This window comes from Typopeltis vanoorti, chromosome 22 (genome assembly GCF_054136105.1).
Source record: "Typopeltis vanoorti isolate ZY-2024b chromosome 22, IOZ_Tvanoo_1.0, whole genome shotgun sequence".
In the NCBI taxonomy this organism is placed as follows: Eukaryota; Metazoa; Arthropoda; class Arachnida; order Uropygi; family Thelyphonidae; genus Typopeltis; species Typopeltis vanoorti.
The window spans coordinates 77,283,008-77,304,113 of NC_143570.1; the positions used below are offsets into that span (position 1 = coordinate 77,283,008).

General features: G+C 35.2%; 1 protein-coding gene across 2 annotated transcripts in view; it reads left to right on the forward strand.

Moving 5' to 3' along the window:
- The window catches only part of Fis1 (Mitochondrial fission 1 protein), a 91,232-nt gene that overhangs the window by 51,761 nt on the left and 18,365 nt on the right, over positions 1–21,106 (forward strand). For both annotated transcript variants that reach the window (XM_090411914.1, XM_090411915.1), the window contains exon 4: positions 17,023–17,128. In XM_090411914.1, coding sequence (XP_090268040.1) covers positions 17,023–17,128 — 106 coding nt within the window. The remainder of the gene's footprint in view (positions 1–17,022; positions 17,129–21,106) is intronic.

The following is a 21,106-nucleotide window of genomic DNA, read 5'->3' on the forward strand; positions in this document are numbered from 1 at the left end:
TTGTACAGAAAACTAAGTCGGAGTATGAAAAGAAACTGGCTATGCAAACTAAAGACAACCCACAAAAATTCTATTGATTTGCTGCAAGTAAAACAATGAATATTATTATTATTACAAGTATCTCCATGGAATCAGTAGACTCATCGCGGGAGACCCAAACTAGCAAAACAATATCTATCATATTTCTTCTTGAATTCATTTACAGACTAAGAACTCACAACTGAGTCAGGCAAAAAAAACCTCGTTCTCACACCCTTGTTAACCACACTTTTCTTTAATGTTCTTCCATCACTATCACGCAGCTGAAACATTTCCCCTGCATCAATCTTATAGAAACCTTTTAGTAATTTAAATGTTTCTATCATATCCCCTCTTCTCTGCCTATCATCCAGCCTCTGCAATCCACAAGCTCTCAATCTATTAATGTATGGAGTATTTTTTACATCACTCACCAACCTAGTCACTCTCCTCTGAACCCTCTCCACAGCCTCCTCATCTCCAACGAATCCAGGCAACCAGACCTGAGCACAGTAATCCAAATGTAGAAGTATCGACGATTTATAAAGGGAAGTAATGACTTCTTTATCTCTGGATGTTAGTGTGTTCCTCAATAACCACGTAATCCTGATGTGTAATCTTGGACACCTTAGCAATGTGTCTCTTGAACTTCATCTCCCTATCCACCAACACTCGTAAGTCCCTAGCCTCATCAATCTCTTGGAGTGGCATTCCATCAATGTAGCCAGTAACCTTTTAATCCCAAAATGCATAACCTTACACTTTTCCACGTTGAACTGACATCCATTACCCTTTGCCCATTTTGCCAGCTTATTTAAATCATCCTGCAAACTCTCAACACCAGCTTGATTTTTTATTGCGCTACCCAACTTTGCATCATCAGCAAACAACTGAATATCTCCCCTCAAGCCATTTCCTATATCATTTATGTACAAATTAAACAACAATGGCCCAAGCATAGAGACCTGAGGCATGCACACCACTGGTCACCTGCCTCATCCTGAACTCTGATCCTCCATACACCACCTTCTGGTATTATCTCTCCCTGAGCCATTCTCCTATGCATATCACCAGTTTAGTATCCATTCCCATCTGCTGCAATTTTTGTAGCAGTGTCAAAAGCCTTAGAAAAATCCAAAAATACCACCACTGTGTAGCAATTTCCTTTGTCCAACTCAGATGTCATTCTGTTATAAAAAGTTAATAGATTGCTAAGGCAGGATCTACCTTTAACAAAATCATGTTGATCCCTATGAAGTATCATATCCTGATCCACCCATTCTTGAATTTTGTCTTTAACCAACTTTACCACCACTCCCAAGATGGCGATTGGTCTGTAATTAACTACCGCAGTTTTAGAGCCACCGTTATGCAAAGGAACTACTTTGCTTCCTTCCACTCCCTGACCATACCAGAGTTCAAACTTAAGTTAAATAACCAAGTAAGAGGCATTGACAATTCCTTTGCATATTCACATGATACCCGAGCTGATATTCCATCTAAACCTACAGCAGTGTTTGCATTAATATATTAAATACCTCTGATTTCTTAACTTCAGTTCTCACATTAGTTATTTCTACAGGTACAGAGATATCCTCACTTGGGTGATAGACTTTTGAAAAGTGATCACTCAGTAACTTGACTATTACATCTGAATTTGCCACCTCAATACCATCAGCACCTACTAAAATTATCCTTCCAAAGTCATTCTTCCTTTTACTTGCAACATAGCAGAACTCTTTTGGATTATCCTTGATCTCATTGGCTAAGATCTTCTCATAATCTGATTTAGCTTTTCTTACTATGCTGGTAACCTTCCTAGCTTGAGCCTTGTATGGCTCATGGGTGTACTGATCGCCTTTCTCCTTGTGCATTCTCCTTAACATTTTCTTTTTTTTGGAGATCAAGCTTGATACTACTGCTCATCCATCTAATGCCTACTTTGTTTGTCTTCCTGACCATGGGAACACAATCTGATATTGCTCAGATGAATGAATGAGATTGAATATGAAAGAATAATCCTTCTAAATGCAGATGGTGTGAGGGTGATAGATGCAGAAGAGGTTGTTCTACTAATGAGTTCCCATTTTACTTAAAAGGTTATCAACCTAGTGTATGTGACATTGAGTTTGATTGCTACCTCTTCTGAAGAAACTCAAATGTGTGAAGAGCTATTAGTAGCTGTTGCACAAACGGAATAAGGATTCAGCAGTAGGGACTGATGGGATATTGGCTATTGAATTGTCTATTCCTTTGCCAGGATATATATAATTTGAGTCTCAGAACAGGGAAGATTCCGCAGGAATGGAAAGAATGTATGGTAATCCCATTGCACAAGGGTGGTACAAAGACCGATGTATCCAACTATTGACCAGTCAGTATCTCAAGAGAGGTGGTAAAGATTTTGGAAAAATTGGTTAGCTCTTGCATTAAGAAATGGGTTGACAGAGAATCAGTTTTGCAATGAACAGCATGGGTTTATTAAGGGAAGGTCATGTTTTAGCAACTTGCTCACATTCTATAATAATGTTGCCATGGAGTTAGACAAGTGGAATGGATACACCATAATACTTTTGGATTTTTTCTCAGGCTTTTGACAGAATACAGCATGAAAGACTGTTGCATAAATTGGAGAATATGGGTTTGGATTATAAAATATTAGCGTGGATAAGAGGATGGCTGACTGACATATCAAAAAGTGATATATGGTGGATGTGAGTCTGCAAGATTTAAGGTAACTAGTGATGTACCACAAGGATCAGTTTTTTTAATCTGTACATTAATGATATTGAGAAGGATCTGACAGGTGACATACAGCTATTTGCTGCCGATCCAAAGTTAGGTAGGGTAATCAGGAATGCTGTTGATATGCAGTACTTTCAGAATGATTTGAATAGGCTGGAATTGTGGGCATGGGAAAATGGATGCCAGTTCAATGTTAGTAAATGTAGATTGCTAAAGATTGCAAATACAACTCAAAATATAATTGAAATGCTGAAAAGAACTTTAACATGTAAAGATAAGGATGCCATTTTGCCTCTTTACAAGGCCTTGATAAGACCTCACTTGGACTATTGTATGCAGGTCTGTCTCCTGGTTTCTGTTGTGATTCTGATACAGTGGAGAGAGTGCAAAGGAAAGTGTTAAAAACGATATCATGATTGTGGAATACTGAAAGAATATGAAAGATTGTTGTAGAGTGCAGATACTAGCGATCAGGAGAAAGAGGGGTGATATGATTGAGACTTAAAAACTTCCGAAATAGTTATACAGGATTTCAGTTGGATTTTTTTTTTTTTTTTTTTTTTTTTTTGGAGGGTGGGAAAAGGACAAGAGGGCATCCTTGGAAGCTGAGAATGAATGTCCATAAGAAGGGGTGAGGACTAGATTTTTCTCTGATAGAGTGTTGCATGATTGTAATGGATGTAGTGTGTGCAAGCAGTGTGAATCAATGGTGCATGTAGTATGTGGCTTCCCTTGATGAGTCCCTGACTCCCTGAAGGTCTCTTAATAATAAGTATGGTCAGTTATGTCTAACTGATCATGCTCTGGATACTTTGCACAGAATCTACAAAACAAACTTGTGAAGAAAGCATTCAGTATTACTAGATCTGAGAACCGGATACAGATTACCTTGATCTTCAATTTGAGTGGAAAATTTTCTTTATGCTTTCTTGCTGATTGGTCACTAACATTTGCAACACAGATGTTGTTTCATTCAGTTTTGAGAACAGAGGATACGCCACCCATTGTTGTAATTGGCTTGCAGGCAATTTACTGCAATTTACATAAACTGCGGTATTCCCTTTACCGAATGTTGAAAGGTTTCGATGTGTGAAAATTAATGATAATTCATGAATACTTCCACATTTAAAAATACACGGCTTGGTCACTAACATTTGTTACACAGATGTTATTTAGACGTTCTGGGTCTGAGCTTTTCGACATATTCACAAATATTATTCTCCTCAGAATATTTCCACTATAAAATATTTATTCATGAAAAATGCTTAGAAAACTAAAATGACAAATTCCAGAAGAACTTCTCGCAAGCACTTATTCACCTTCTGCGGAACACAGTTTGGGAAACCCTGGGATAATCAATCTGTATTGTGGGATGAGTTGTTTATTATTATACGGCGGAAAATTACCTTCTCTTTTATGATCATTGTAGTTTTTAAAGTGGTAACTATTTTGCTTGTATAACAGCTGGAAAATTTTACCTGTAAAGCACATGATTTCATGTGTTGTTGACCAATTCATTCATCGCCATTGTACATAATGAACAGCGTGTTGCAGCACATTCTGGCATAATGTGATAGCGTGTAAGCAGTGAGTGTTCGTGAATTTAATTTTGCATGTGAGTAAGTGTTTGTCTTTTTATTATCGAAAGTCTAAATTTTGCTAATTGTTATTTTAAAGATTTAATTTGGCCCAATGGAGGAAAAAAAGCACCAAAGAAAAGCAATTTCTTTGGAAATGAAAATTGCAATTTTAGATCGCTTAGCAAAAGGAGAGGGTCTACGGTGATTGGTAAACAGCTTAATTTAGGCGAATCTACTATAAAAGCAATTAAAAAGAATGAAGTTGCAATAAGAAAATCTGTCATTTCTGGCACAAAACTAAGAGTGCCAAATTATCATCGTACTCAAGAGATGCTTTATTAGAAAAAACGGAACAAGTGCTCATAATTTGGATTGAAGAATTAACTCAAAGAAGAATTCCTATAAGTGGTTATTTAATTAAACAAAAAGTTCTTCAGTTTTATGAACAGATGAAGCAATTGGAGCCATCTTCTTCCACTTCCCAGGCTGTTAAAGAATTTTCAGCTAGCAAAGGATGGTTAACAGGGTTTTTAAAAAGGAATGCACTTCATAATGTGAAGATTACAGGCGAGGTTGCAGCAGCCAAAAATTTTCAAGATAAGTTAGCCAAAATTATTGAAGATGGTGGATATTGCCCCGATCAAATGTTTAACGCTAACAAAACAGGATTGTTTTGGAAGAAAATGCCTAGTCGAACTTGCATTGCAAAGTCAGAGAAAAAAGCAAGTGGGTTTTAAGCAAGCAAAGATCGAGTAACGTTGTTACTTTGTAGCAATGCATTCAGGAGAGAAAATGTTGAAACCCCCCTCCTAGTAAATCGATCTCTAAGACCACGTGCTCTAAAAGGCAAAGATCTAAAACAGCTGCTGGTACATTGAATGGCTAATACAAAGGCTTGGGTAAAAACTGCTGTATTTACTGAATGGTTCAATAATTGCTTTGTACCAGAAGTGAAAACATATTTGCAGCAAAAAGCTCTTGGTTTTAAAATTTTATTAATTGTTGACAATGCACCAAGTCATCCGCATTTAGAACATCCAAATGTGCAGGTAGTGTTTTTTCCACCCAATACAACAAGCATTATTCATCCATTAGATCAAGGTATAAATGCTACTTTTAAAAAATGTTACGTTAAGCACACTTTTCAATTTATATTGGATAAACTAGAAAATGAATCATTAACAGTAATTAACTTTTGGAAAAAATTTTCTATTTTGGACTGCTTAAATCATGTTGCATCTGCTATCACTGAAATAAGACCACAAACTTTAAATGCCTGCTTTAAAGCAGCTTGGCCTGGATGTGTTGCAACAGTGCAACCATGCAAACATCTACATTATCAGCTGAAATCATTATTTTGACACATGAAATTAGTGGTGAAAGTTTTGATACGTTTAGTCAGAACGATGCAGACGAATTGTTTGTGGATAATGCCTTAAGTGACGATGATATTATTGGATGTTGATTAATTTAGATATCGTTGAAGATCCAGAAAACGATAGTGAAACAGAAGAAAAACCTGTCCTTCTCACTGCAAATATAATTCGAGAAGGTCTTGAACTGTGCATTAAATTGGAAAATCATTTTCTTGTTAATGACACAAATTCTGAATGAGCCTTTAAATTCCAACTTGAGCTGAAGAACTGTATGTCTGGATATCACGAGCTGTATAAAAAATTAGTGAAATCATCATCGCAATGTTTAATCACTGATTACATTGTCAGAAGAAAAAAATCTGCATAGAACGAGGGTGAAGCTAATTCTGTTTGTGACGAACCATTGCCTTTACTATACAGGTCCGATGCGCTGACTATCTCTTCTGGTGATGAAAGTGATTTTGCACCAGTTCGCAAACGTTGCCAGATATTGTCTAATAGTGACAATAATTCTGATGACAAAATGTAAAAAAAAAAATTGTTACTTTTCAGTAAAATTAAATGAATAAAGCTTTAAAACAAACTTAGGCATTCTTATTTTCCTGAATTTTCGTAAACTTTTTTTATGCGATTTTAGATTTATTTTAACTCATTGCTTCGGTTTTATGTGGTTTTAGAGAATTATGGAATGTAAGTTAGGCCTTTTTTATATGCGGTTTTGTGTGGAACATATCTAACGCATAAAAAGAGACCCGAGATATATGTGTGTGCTGTATTCATTCCATTAAATCTTGCAATGAGTATTTTTAACTTAATTGATCTACCCAGTACAACAGCTCTCACCATATTGATAGATTTGAAATAAGGTTACTATGCATTGGACAAATGGTAGTGCCTCCTTCATAGTTACATCCATAATGACTGACCCAGCAGTGTGTTATGATAGTGTTTTGAAAACTTTTATGAAGTTTTAAAACTTGAAACTAAAATGTATCATTATAAATAAACAAAATATAGATCTGCTAATGCCTTTTATTCGCATTAAGAGTAGGTGAGGCCGTTTTGTGATAACAAACAGTTATCCCCAAATTGGTATGGATCAGTTTTTTTTAAATGAAGCTGGATTGTGGCATAGATGAAAGTGATATTTAGTTTCTACAGAAGCAATGGACAATTCCTTTTGATAAGTTATGCAGCAAACATACTCTAGTTAAGCACTGTAAACCTGAAAAAGATGATTTTTGTATTCAAGGATAAGGAAGAAGTTTCCACAAGGGAAAAGGGAACTTTCAAATGATCTTTGTTTTCATCATCATCAAATTCCTGCCATGTACCCTCAAGAGGTGTACAGGACCTGCTCCCACAGAAGCTCTTAGTAGTACAGGAATAGGTAGAAGAATGTTTGATGTGAAGACAGTAAAAAAGAGCCTAAAGACAAACAAGATCTTGGTGGATTTATGCAATTAATAGAGGACCAAACTGTAAGATTTGAGAATACTGATGACAGATTCATTTGGAAGAAGATTGCATATAGGAACCTGAAATAATCTAGACTTTATTATGTACTACCATCATAGTATGTATTCTCTTCTCCTTGAGCTACTGTGATGATTGCAGCATATTCCTTTTAAGTATATGTTGTACCTGATTCCAGTAGCTCCTGAACCGGTAATTGACATGTTAGAGAATTCCGTGACTTCCCTGAGACAGAAAGATAGTAGCTGTCATAGTGTGATGACCTTTAGTTACTGTTGTATAAAAGCAATGTATGTGGTTACCTCTCTGATACAAAACGGTGTTGGTCCAGTAGGTAGCTTCTCTGTTAAATCATCAAATGTTTTATTTTCACTTTTTTTGGAGGAAAGGAAGTAGGATGCTTTGGGACAAGTTGCAGGTTATGTGACATTTTCAACAATAAGAAATTTGAGATTTCTTCAGCTTACTCTTCTGATTTTTCGGAAACACAGAATTCTTAGAGAAGGTGTAAGAAAGGAAAGTGGACATATGCTCTTTCCTTTGAATCTTATACTATGAATAAATGGCAGAGTTGTACTGCTTCTGTACTTCTTATGTCTAAGAATAAAAAAAGAGTATATATATATATATATATATATATATATATATATCAACAACTGTAAACATCTGCAATTTGCGCCATTATATTGGAATTGCTCTGTTATTATCTTAAATAAATCTTCTACAAAATCCTCATGATTTTTCAACTAAACTTAAATTAAGAAGTAAAACATTTTAGCTAATTAATACAGCTGTTAGTGAAATTGGTAAATTAAATATGGAAATACTGTATATAATAGATAACAGAATAAACAGAGTTGATATGGTGGAGGGGTGGAATCACTAAGAGTCAAGCTAGAAAAGACCTCCACCTATCCTTTTATGGAATGTTGAGAACCAACCAAGCTTCTCTCCTCTTGTTCTAGTCCTCACATTCTCATAGTGGTGCACTGTTAATGGGTATTTACTTGGATACTGAAACAATGAGGATGGGCTGGTGGTTTGGGATTTGCCAAACCTAATTGTATTCAGTATTGATTTAAACCAAAACAATATAATGGTACATCATCACAAAATCTCATGCACTGGAGTGTCACTTAGTTAACAAGTACCTGCTGTTTTTGTTACGGAACTTGGGCTCACAGTGAAAAGAAAAGTCAGCTGCTGAAACAAACTCCAGGCCCAACATTAGCAGAATTTAAGATGGCCTCAATCAGCATAAGAAAATTGACAAAAAAAAAAAAAAAAATTGAACTGGCAGAAGAATTATAGAAATATCACATTCATGTATTTGGTGTTAGTGAAACTAGAAAGATAAAAACAGATGTGATTCTTCTAAATAACAAATACAAGATTTATATTTGGACAATAATGGCTATAATGATGGAAAAGGAGTAGTTACAGTATTCAACTCTAAATATGAAGATTATCTTATTGAATGGCAGGCAATACCTAGTAGAGTGATGTGGGCAGATATCACTATGAGAAACTGGACATTAAGACTTATTTTTGCCTATGATTGCACAGAAGGTTCTACTAAAGAAGTGAGGGAATTTTTTGAGGCATTAGAGCAGACAGCTGATACTACAAAAAAAAAAAAGAAGAAGAAGAAGAAGTTGGTCCTTATTGAAGATCTAAACAGCAGAGTAGGAGATGAATATTAGACATAAAAATGTAATGGAAATATTTGGAGAAAAGGGAAAACTAATAATGGTAAGTACCTGCAGGATGCAGACTAGTCATTACTTGCACCATGTTTCAACATAATGCTGTACATAAATGTACATGGAGAAAAGACACAAGTCTCATTGTCTTTATTATTCACTTTATACTTTTGTGTCCTAAACAAGCATTATTCTTATGCTGGTTCAGGGCACACAGGTGTACAAGCAATTTGAAGTAAGAAGTGATCACAGCTTTGAGCAAGATAAAATTGAATATTATACTGAAAAATGTATACGAAAGTTTTAAAAAGTATTGAAGTCGAGTAGCCTTCCAAGGTAGACTCAAATATACAAATATTATTAAACAAAAAAAAAAAAAAAAGAAAGAAAGAAAGAATTTGAAAACAAGAACCAAATCTTGGAGATTCAATGGTAAACTGAAGAAAACATCGATAGATTCAGCCAGAGAAGCATGTGATAAAGTTGTCTGCCAGAAAAGAAAAATCACAAATATATAATGGACTCAGGAAGTTAGATGCAGTCATGGAAAAGAAAGTATTGAATGTTCCTAGCAAATAAATCAGCAGTTGCTCTCAATGAGTTTAGAGAAAAATGTAAGGAAGCAAAGCAGTGTGTAAATAGACCTTAGCGAAAGTAATGGAAAGCTTTGGTAAAAATATGGAAGGCAAATTTCAAGAAAGTGGCAAAATATTCTGGAGGCCATTCAAAAAAACTTATTAATAGAAGAAAGGGTACTATAAAGGCGATCAGAGATGATAAAGCTGATAATTTTGGAGATAATTACTCCAGATGTCTGGAATAATTACTTTGAGATATGTTAAATGAAACCAGAAATAAGAGAATGATGGTAGAAAATATACAGGAGGGGTGTAATTAGGAGTCCATAGCAATATTTGAGGTATAAAACAAAAACATCAAAAACCTGAAACATTGAAAGGCAGCTGAGGTAGTGATATCTGTCCAGAAATGTTCAAATATGGAGATACAAAAGTTTTACAGTGGCTGCACTCCACAGTTCAGAAGCCCTGCTCTCAGAGGGTATAGAAATTCTTTTTTTTTTTTATATGTGGCTGAGGAATTAACTGTTGATAATTTTCTGATGGTAGAAATTATCAACAGTTATCATTCCTCAGCCAGATTACAGTCTGATGTTGAATGAATTTCCATACTCTACATCAGTGATTTTCAACCGGTCTTCAGGTGTGCTGTGAGATTTGTGATAACAAATTAATTTAAAGAAATAATATTGTAATTTGCACATTTATTTATCTTGGTGTGTGAATCAATCAAAATTATGCCTATTTTTTTGCCAGATCGTCACAAAATTAAAAGAATATATTTTAGTGTGCTGCAGAATTTTAATAATTAGTCAAGGTGAACCATATTATGAAAAGGGTTGAAAATCACTGCTCTACATTAAGGAACATCAGAACAAATAGCATGGATTATTCATATTCCAGATTATTGAAAGAGACCTCTTGTAGTACTTTCTATAAAAAGTGAAATAAAACTAATATGAGAGTTACAGAGAAATTTCCTTACTGTGTGAGCCATATGAGATTTATGCAAGCATACTGGAGAAAGGGCTAAGAAAAATTGTGGAAGTAAAATATGGAGAACTAGCTTGGTCCAGGCCAAGTAGGGACTCTCAGGATCAGATTTTCACTTTAAGACAGATAGTTGAGAAATCATGGGAATATAACAAGGATCTGTATTTCAGTTTTGTAGATCTGGAAAAGGCATACAATGATGTGCCATGCTGCCACAGTTATACAGTGTAAACAGGACATTATATGGAACAGTATATAGCAGTTATAATTAAAAGAAGTACAAGAAGATGGTTTGATGTTTAATTACAGAGATAATGTGTATCCTTGTCTCAGGTGTGAGACAAGGGTGCACATTATATCCACCATTATTGATTATCTGTTAATCTCAGCTGTTTGTGCAGATGATGTTATGCTCCTAAATAAATCCACTCCAAGTTTGCAGAGGTGTTTATATATATATATATTTATATATATAGCCAGCCTGGCTGGCCAAGTGGTTAGCGTGTCTGCTTTCCAGTCAAGAGGCTGCGGGCTCTAATCCCGCTGTGGGCATCGACGTTTGTGATTGTCTGTGGAAAAAATAGTGGTGGCGGTTGGCGGTAGATGGCGTTGGTGTAGTTGTGGTTAATTGGTGGATTGTGAGTGGTGGAAGCAGAGTTGTAGAGTAGATGCCCTCCCTCAATGAGCTATTGGACTCCCTGGAGGTGACAATTTTTTTTTTTTTTTTTTTAACATTTTATTATTTCTCAGATAAATTACATACATTATATGAAGACAATTATGCATAACAAATACTTTCTCGTACATAAAGTTTTTTTTTAAATAATAATAATAACTGTTTGCAACATATATTATTATAATATTCAGAATGATGATTATTACAGATGTTTCTTTGCAATTTTACACTCTATATATATACAATATCAATGGATATAATAAATTTAGTTTAATCCTTTATCCAAGTGTGAGCAAACAAAGTTTGCCCCTGAAAGTATCTTCAGGACTGGAGTAAGGTGGTACAACACCAGGGAAACTCCTTGCAAAGGTGGAGCAAGCTACCAACACCCCTATCTCAGTATCTCCCATAATGCAAAACACCTTAATGCATAACATTAGACAAATCTGCAAGGAGATGTGTTTTGCATTATGGGAGATACTGAGATAGGAGTGTTGGTAGCTTGCTCCACCTTTGCAAGGAGTTGCCCTGGTGTTGTACCACCTTACCCCAGTCCTGAAGATACTTTCAGGTGCAAACTTTGTTTGCTCACACTTGGATAAAGGATTAAACTAAATTTATTATAGTTTAACCAAGTGAAAAGATAAACTTTCGATATCAATGGATATAATCACTCTGTATTGCATACTTTTGTTACAGTTATTATATACATTACATACATTTGATTACATATAATACATACATTACATACTTTGGTTTACATGTGATACGTACATTACATGTGCTTGGTTACATATGATACATCTTGGATGAGAACTAATTTTCTCTGCTTTCATCCTCGAAGCTTATATGTAAGCAATAGTGCTGTACAAATTTGGTATGAAAATCTTTCACTAAAAAGATAAAGATTATGAAAATAAGCAGGAATATGAAAAATATTAACCATGTCTTGAATGGAGAACCTTTTAAACGACCCAGCCATTTCAACTATTGGAGCACAGTTTTTACTGAAGATCACAAATTAATGTAGAAATAGATAATTGAATAAGGAATGCTGGTAAGGAGTCGACTAAGAAAATTTATATCGAATAAAAAAGATCAGGTAGCTGTATTCAAGACGGTGTTTCTGAGAGATGGTTATGTTATGATAAAACAGTTGATGAAATGCTGGACACCAAAGTTCTGAGAAAATTTAGAGGAAGGAACAGAACATCAGTCACTGAATCATATTAAAAATAAACCTCATATTGTTATCATCAGTGGAGGCTCGTGGCTTGAAATCATGGGGATGCTGCAACTTTCGAAATATACATACACACTATGAGTACAGTGTATATATGTGTTTGGATAAAATATCAAAATTATGGTAAAAATTAAAAAAAAATTAAACATGAAACAATATTGTTTATTATCGATAAATTTATACAGTTTGGTATAATTCAAAATTACTAATAAAATATATTCTTGTTTTGTTTCATGAAAAAATATTGTTTATTATCGATAAAATTATACAGTTTAGTCTAATTCAAAATTACTTAAAAATAAAATCCATTATCATAATCTCAATAAGTTCTAAAATAAAAACTATAACAAATGTTATGTCTTTAATTGTAATGTCCAAATATTTAAAGAAATGGAATAAACACGATAAGCGCTATGAACACTCTACTACTGGTGCAAACTGCATATAAACAGCAGTGGGACTGCGTGACGGTCAGTGCCGCATTACGCTAATAGCTCGCATCTCACTATGATGTGCATATGTTTGCACACATAGCAATATGACACAGTGCTGCTAGCGTCCTTTGCTCTCCTAAGTGCTGCAAGATGGATTTTTTATTATTTTATAAATGCACAGGAAAACCAGAGTGGACTGATGGTTCTCATATTGCCTGCCTTACAAAAAGTGTTAACAGTTGGCCACATCAAAGAACTGACAAACAGTAGGATCCCAAAAAAATCATCTCCTGTAATTTTTTTATTTTTATTTTTTTCGATAAACAGGAGACAAGGAACTTCAGTTGTTGGACTCATAGTATCTTATATATCCATGCTAGGATATTATTATTGCATGACAACTCCAAGGAGTTTGAGGTCTCATCAAGGTGAGGGAGGGCACTCTACTCTACAACTCTCAATCTCCACCAACTACAATGATTGAGCACTATTACCATCATTATTATTATTATTACGGGCAGCTACAAGGAGTTCTTAGACTCATCGAGGGAGGCCCAACATCATGTCAAGAACAACTATTCAACATTCACACAGTATCTATCATACTTCACCTTCAACTCATTTACAGTCATGGCAGACTCTGGCAACTTATTCCATTCATTTACCACTCTCCAAGTAAAAAACCTAGCTCTAACACCCTTCAGTTTCCATGTATGGCCCCTAGTTCTCCCATCACCAAACCTGTTCTGAAAAATTTCCTCTGAATTAATCTTGTAAAAACCCCTCGGTAATTTGAATGTCTCAATCATATCACCCATTTTCTGCCTATCAACCAATTTCTGTAACCCACAACCTGTTCTCGTAAGATTCATTCCATAGACCAGCTATCATCTTGGTCACTCGCTTCTGGATCCTTACTCTACCTCTCCTCCTCATCAAGAAGAAACCCTGGCGCCCATATCTGGGCACAGTAGTCTAGATGGGGGTCTTATCAAGGCTCGATACAGAGGGAACAATAACCTGTTTGTCTCTGCTCGTTAAAGTGTTTTTCAGCAACCAAGTGATTTGATGAGCTGATTTTGCCACTTTTGCGATGTGTCCCTTAAACTTCAACTCCCTATCCACCAACACTCCCAAATCCCTGGCCTCGTCAATCTTCTGGAGTACAGTTCCACCAATGGGATATACTGCTGCTAATCTTATCACCCCAAAATGCAAAACCTTACATTTTTCCACATTAAATTGACATCCATTCTCCTTAGCCCAGTCCTCCAAACTATCCAAATCATCCTGCAACATTTTGACATCCTGAGCATTCACTGTTGCTCTACCTAACTTTGCATCATCCACAAACAGATGCATAGTTCCTCTCAGATCCTTTCCTATATTGTTAATGAACAAATTAAACAGTAGTGGTCCAAGAACAGAACCCTGCGGCACACCACTAGTCACAGCCCGTCTTTTGGACTCTACTCCTGAATAAACCACTCTCTGATATCTCTCCATCAACCACCCTGCTATCCATCTCACCAACCCTATATCCATTCTCATATGCTGCAGTTTGCTGATTAGAATTCCATGTGGTATCCTGTCAAAAGCTTTAGCAAGGTCCAGTAGAATCACTGTAAACTCATTACTCTTATCCAGTTCAGCTGTCACTGTGTTATAGAACGTGAGCAAGTTACTGAGGCATGATCTACCCTTCACAAAACCATGCTGTCCCCATACAGTATCCCATTTTCTTCTATCCAATCTTGTATTTTCCTCTTGACTATTTTCTCCAAGACCTTGACAACAATTCCTGATATGTTAATCGGCCGGTAATTTTCAACAGCAGCCTTGGAACCTCCTGTATGCAGTGGAACTATTTTCCCCTCTTTCCATCCCCTTGGGACTAACCCAGACCCGAGACTCAAATTAAACAAAATGGTCAAGGGCACTGACAATTCATTAGCTTCTTCTCGTACGACACAAGCTGGTACCATCCAATCCCACAGATGAATTGGCATTGAGGTTTTGTAATAGACTACTCACCTCTACTTCATTCACCACATTTCTCGTATAAGCTGTTGGTTCTTCCATTTCTGCAATGTCACCACCTGGATGATATACTTTTGCAAAGTGCTCACTCAGTAATCTACTATAGCAACTGATTCGGTTACCTCCCTACCATTGGCATTCTTTAAAATCAGTCTCCCACATACATTTTTACTTTTACTTGCAACCTATCGAAAAACTGTTTGGGATTCTCTTTAGCCTGCATGGCTAATGTTCTTTTAATCCGCTTTTGCTTTTCTTACCACACTTTTTATCCTTCTGGCCCTAGCTTTATACTGTTCATGTGCCTGTAGGTCACCTTTCACCTTAAATTCCCTCCACAGGTGTTTCTTTTTTTGCAGCTCAAGCTTAATGGTGTTATTCATCCATTTAATCCCTACTTGATTTATTATTCGGACTCTAGGTATACAGTCAGCCGTTGCCTCCTGCAAACACTTCTTAACCGTCTCTCATGCACTATCAACATCCAGCCCTTGCAGTTTTACATGCCATGGCACTGAACCAATCAAACGCCTAAGCTTGTCATACTTACCAGCCTGATAATTCCATATGTACCCTGTCTTAATTGTAAATTCCACACTTTTAGCCACATCCCAAGTCAAGACCCTGTGATCACTCTCACCAGTTGGTGGCAATGTGGTCATTGTTACAGTCAAATCCTCAGATGCAATTACTAGGTCAAGCACTCTCTGACCCCTAGTATATTCCATTACATGCTGTCTCAGGTAGATATCCCTTAATAACTGCATAAAATCCAATTCCTTCCTGCCATGTGTTCTCTCTTCCCTCCAATCAGTGTTATCATAGTTGAAATCTCCCATAATAATCACTCTCCTTCCACCCATTTCTTCTATTTGCTTGTGCATACTGTCACCACCATCTTTTCCATCACCTGGTCTATAGCAGCACCCAATTGTATATTTCGTTCTGCTAGCCACAATCTCACACCAAATGGCCTCAAATGTGCTCTTTTCTCTATCCTGCAATTCAGCTTCTATTCTCCTTGGCTGCAGCTCATCAACTAATATCAATAACCTCCCCCCCCCCCCCCAATTTTATTCTCCCTGTCATTCCTGAACACACTATACCCTTCACATTCAATCCCACTAGCTATATCATGTTCAGTCAGCCATGTTTCACCATGTTTCAATAACCTGTGGTCTGGAAGTGCCAACCATCTATGCACAATGCCATCTACTGGCTACCACCAATAGTATTTTTTCTCTGTGAATTGTGTGTGTTCTCAAGGCTTGAGTTGCCTGTATGTGGAATTAAAAATGTGAGTTTCTGAGATTAAAAAAAAACCTTGCTACCTCCATATGAGATCAGCTAACTCACCTTCAATTGAAATCCAATTGAAGTTCTGCTATAATATGAATATTCCTCTCATCACAATGAGAATTGAACTTAGGCCTTTTCTTGCCAAAGGGCACAACATACCGTTGTTCTTCCAATTGTGCTACAGTCGCTAGGATATATATCAAGAAATAATGGTGGTTTGTATAGTTTGGACTGTTTTCAGCTTTAAGCAGTTGCTCAGATTCAATTCTTTAGTAAAGTTTAAATTTACCTATTTGTTTTAATACTAATTTTATCCTGCTCTGAATAAGATGACCACTTGTATTCTGGATTACTCTAAGGATATTGTTGTGAAGAATAATATAAGATTTTTCTTCTTTCTTGTGTGATTTTCTGGTAAGATATGTTGAATGATTGATCCATGTAAGAGAATTAAAGCAGAAATTTACCATCATTATTAGCTCTGTCATTTCTTCGAGATTTTCCTAGAACACTTCTGTAAGTCTGGGATTCATTTTTTACTTTGCTGCTTGGGTCTGCAAGAAAATGATACAAAGAATTTTACTTCTTCAATACATGAACTTTTAATCAGAGTATAAGCACAAATTACGTGTTTTCTTATATATTGTGCATGTCTTTTAAATCAACCAAAAATTAAGGTGTATGGTTTATTTTCTGACTTTCCTTTTTTGCTTGCTGTGCATTGTTGTTGCAGTTCTTTTTGCATACCTGTGCACTGTAAAAAAAATAAATCATAATAACAACAATATGTATTCTGATACATTGTGTAAATATTTTGATTAATTAATACTTTCATGTTTAAAGTTTTATTGTTTTATACAGGAATATAATAAAGCTTCACAGTACATCAAAGTTTTTCTGAATGTTGAACCAGAAAACCGGCAAGCACAGCAGCTACAACATTATATTAAGGAACGCATGAAGAAAGGTAAAATTAAAATATTAAAATTAATATTAAATGCCTTAAATTAATTTTATATGCTTAAAATAGAAAAAAATTATATTTAAATATGCATATTGTAATATTAAATTTCTTTTATCACATAAGCAAAAGTATGAATATGAAATATTATTGCACACCTTACTTTTTAAATTCGTTTTGCTTATCTTTATAGTATTGATTGTGATATTTCCACCAATCTTCACATTGGTGTTGGTTTTGTTTGGAATTACAGCCAAAGCAACTAAAATTATTAAGCCACTATATTAGATCTATTAATTGCATATGGTCTTCTGGCTTGTTTGTTTGCAAGATGAAAAACCTAACATAAGGAAAGTTATGGGGCACATAAGGAAAATACTTTTCCACCCTCATATGAGACCAGCTAACTCACCTTCAATTGAGAAAAGGTCTTATAAAGGTTCTTCATGTCCTAAACAAGATTAGATCTCAGGTCTTTTCAAAACTTTGAAGTATTAGTTATTAACAGATTCTGTTAATACTTAGCTTGCTTTGTGTTTTTTAGTACTATACAGATGGATTTATCTTTATAGTGATTTCTTTGGTATCCATATTTCAAATAACTGAGTCATATAGTTGAATTATCAACATTTCCTGATATATGCTCAAGAGACAGGGTGCTACAATCATATTACATAAAAACCTTTTCATTATTACTAAATCCCCTTCAACAGTTTTCCTCCAAATTAGTCTTATCTGTCAGGACTCCAATATTGTCAGATCTTACATTTCATTCTTCTAAGGCATTTCTAACTGAATCAATCCACCTAGAACTTGGTCTTTCTCTGGATCTATCTTTTTTCTTGCCATCCTGATATGGTAAGAAAAAGATAGATCCAGAGGATACACTTCTTTTGCTACTTGTCCTCTCCCATTCTCTTCAAGTGATCATACTGCATTAGGTTAGCTCTCTTCACATGTATCTTAATGTTAATAGTGTCAGATTCCTTCTTAATGTTGTCATTTTTCAAATGATTTTACCATTGATGTTATTTGTTCACTTCCCTAATTTTCTCAGAACTCTCATATCTGTGGCATTATCATCATACTCTTTGACACCAGTTTTATTTCCATTCCACTCTCAGATCCATAAGGTTTGAACACTGTATTATATATAGCTGCTTCAGTGTTTTGACTAATTTCTCTCTTAATCCATATAAATTTATTCAGTTGACTCTCCCACCATAACAACTTTCTTATTCTGTTGATTTTCATGCTTACACATATTCTTCACAAAAATTGTTCCTAAATAGTTGAATTGTTTTACTTGTTCTATAGATTTTCCATCCAGAATAAAGCTGAATTATTAACTATTTTCCTGCTGATTTTCTTAATTTTTGAATTTTCATTGTTGATTTTCATGTCAAATATGGTTCAGCAGCTATTCTATTTATTTAAGGAATTCTGCTCACTTGTACTGGATTTCAATGCATCATCTGCATATAGTAGAGCTGAGTTTTCATATGCCACTTTCCTTCATAATATGATTAATGTAAATGATGAATAACAGTGCAAATATTGTATTCCCATAAACCTGAGTTTACATCTATCTTTCTGTACCTTCTTGATTTTGAACTTACAACTTAAATATTGAATATTTTGCTGCAACCTTTTTTTAAATTATCTCTGACATACATTAGCCAATCATTGCCAGTAGATTCTAAAAGCACTTTAATAAGTAATTGTAGAAAGTTTTTTTGTGTGGTTACAAAGTTAATTATACTTGCCAAGACATTATGTTCTTGTTTCATCCTTACTCCATCAGTTACCTCAGTATCTCATAATGTAATGCAAAGTGCATTTCCTTTCAGGAGCATGTGTGTTGCTATGCATTATGGGAAAGGTAACTGCCCAGACCAGTTTTAGCCTTTTGTTGAGGTATGTTTAAGTGCAGGGATACCTCTCCAAAAACTCTGAGTGATCTACAAGATCATTCTAAATCTTAATGAGTAATCCCAAAGGATCACTACTAAACTCATCACTACAGGATGAGAAACAACAGTGTTTTCCACACAGTGACAGGAAAAACCAGCCACTGAGCAGAACTTCTCTACTCTCTGGGAAGCAAGCTACTATCAGCAGAAGCCAGACCCAGAAGGAATATGTGGGAGCTAGACCCAGAAAGATACCAAGGTTAAATTAATGCAAAATTGATATTCATATATTTTCCATATACAAGTAGCCAAAGGTGTATCACCTTATTATTATTATTATTATTATTATTATTATTGTTCTGGGAAACTCCAAGGAGTCAACAGACTCATCGAGGGAGGCCCTAACATCACGTCAAGAACAACTATTCAACATTCACACAGTATCTATCATACCTTGCCTTGAACTCATTCATGGTCGTAGCACCGACAACAGACTCTGGAAGCCTATTCCACTCATTTACCACTCTCCAAGTAAAGAACCTAGCTCTAACATCCTTGTTAAAATACTATGGATCAGATATACTTGTCCAATGTTTTTACACTTCGTTGAAAGGTACATTATACTTGCCAAGTATAATGTATATCTTTGTTGAAGTGCATTTTGCATTAATTTGACCTTGGCGTTTTTTTGGGTCTGCCTCCTACTGATGAGCCCTCGATAAAGATCAAAATCAGCCTGGAAAGTGACTCTTCCCATAATGCATAGCAATATATGAATCCAAAAGGAAGTGTTCTTTGCATTATGGGATACTGAAGCATACTAAAAGAAATGGGCTGACAAAACAACAGATTTAGCTGACTGAATTGTGTTCTGTATTAGCATAAACCAGAAAACATCTATGATACATCCAAATGAGAATTTTTGCTGACTGGGATGTTAGCAGTCAGCAAGACTGTTTTTCTCTGGGAATGAAGCTGATTACAAGAAGTTAGCAACTGGAACAAACTCAGACCTGATATCAACAGAATTCAAGATAGGTACTATAAACATAAGAAACATCAGTCAATAAAAAGTAGAATGGGCATAAGAATTAGAGAAGTACCACATTGACATTATTAGTGTTACCATAATAAAGAAGACAAATACAGGCGAGTCTTTTAAATAAAAATTACAAGATGTTAGTTATATTCAGGCAATAATAATGATCATGGAAAAGGAGGACAAGTAATAATATTTAACACTAAGCACAAGGATAATCTTCTTGAATGGCATTCATTAAGTGGAATGAGGTGGGTGGGAAAACATCAAAATAAGGAATTGGACAGTGAGACTTATTTGTACTGATATCACAATAGAGGAAAATTTTTCAAGTCATTAGAGAATTCAGCAAACATAAAGAAAAAGTTGGTTCTTTTTGGGGGGGAAAAACAGCAGAAATGGAAATGAATCACATGCATACAAAAATATGTTAGGAAAATTTATAGAAAAGGTCAGAGCTACTAATAATAAGTACCTGTTGAATATCTGTTCAGTACATAGACTAGTTATAATTAACACCATATTCTAGCATAAAGATATGCACAAATTTACATGGAGAGAAAATAGAAGAAATAAGAAAAGCATCGCTCATATTATTTTCAGTAGCAATATCTTCATGCTAGTTCAGGACACAAGAGTATACAGGAGATTTAAAAAAGAAAATTATCACCATTTAGTTTTGAGCAGGATAAAATTGAAAAGAAGAGTATATAAGAAAGTTTTAAAACAAATCAAAATTGAGCAGCTTTCAGAGGTGAACTGTAAACTCAAGTATATAAATATTGTTTGAGAAAAAAATGGATTTTAAAAACAATAATCAAACATTGGAGACTGTGGACAAATCTATCCATAGGTTGATTAAGCCAGAGAGGAATGTGGTCAAACTGCTTGCAAGGATAGAAAAATCAGAACTTCATGATGCTCTCAGGAGTTAATAAGGTACTATGGAAAATAAGAAAGCATGTCCCTAGCAAGTTAGTATGTGCTCTGGGAGAAGACAGAGAAAAATGTAAGAAAACAAAGCATTGTGTT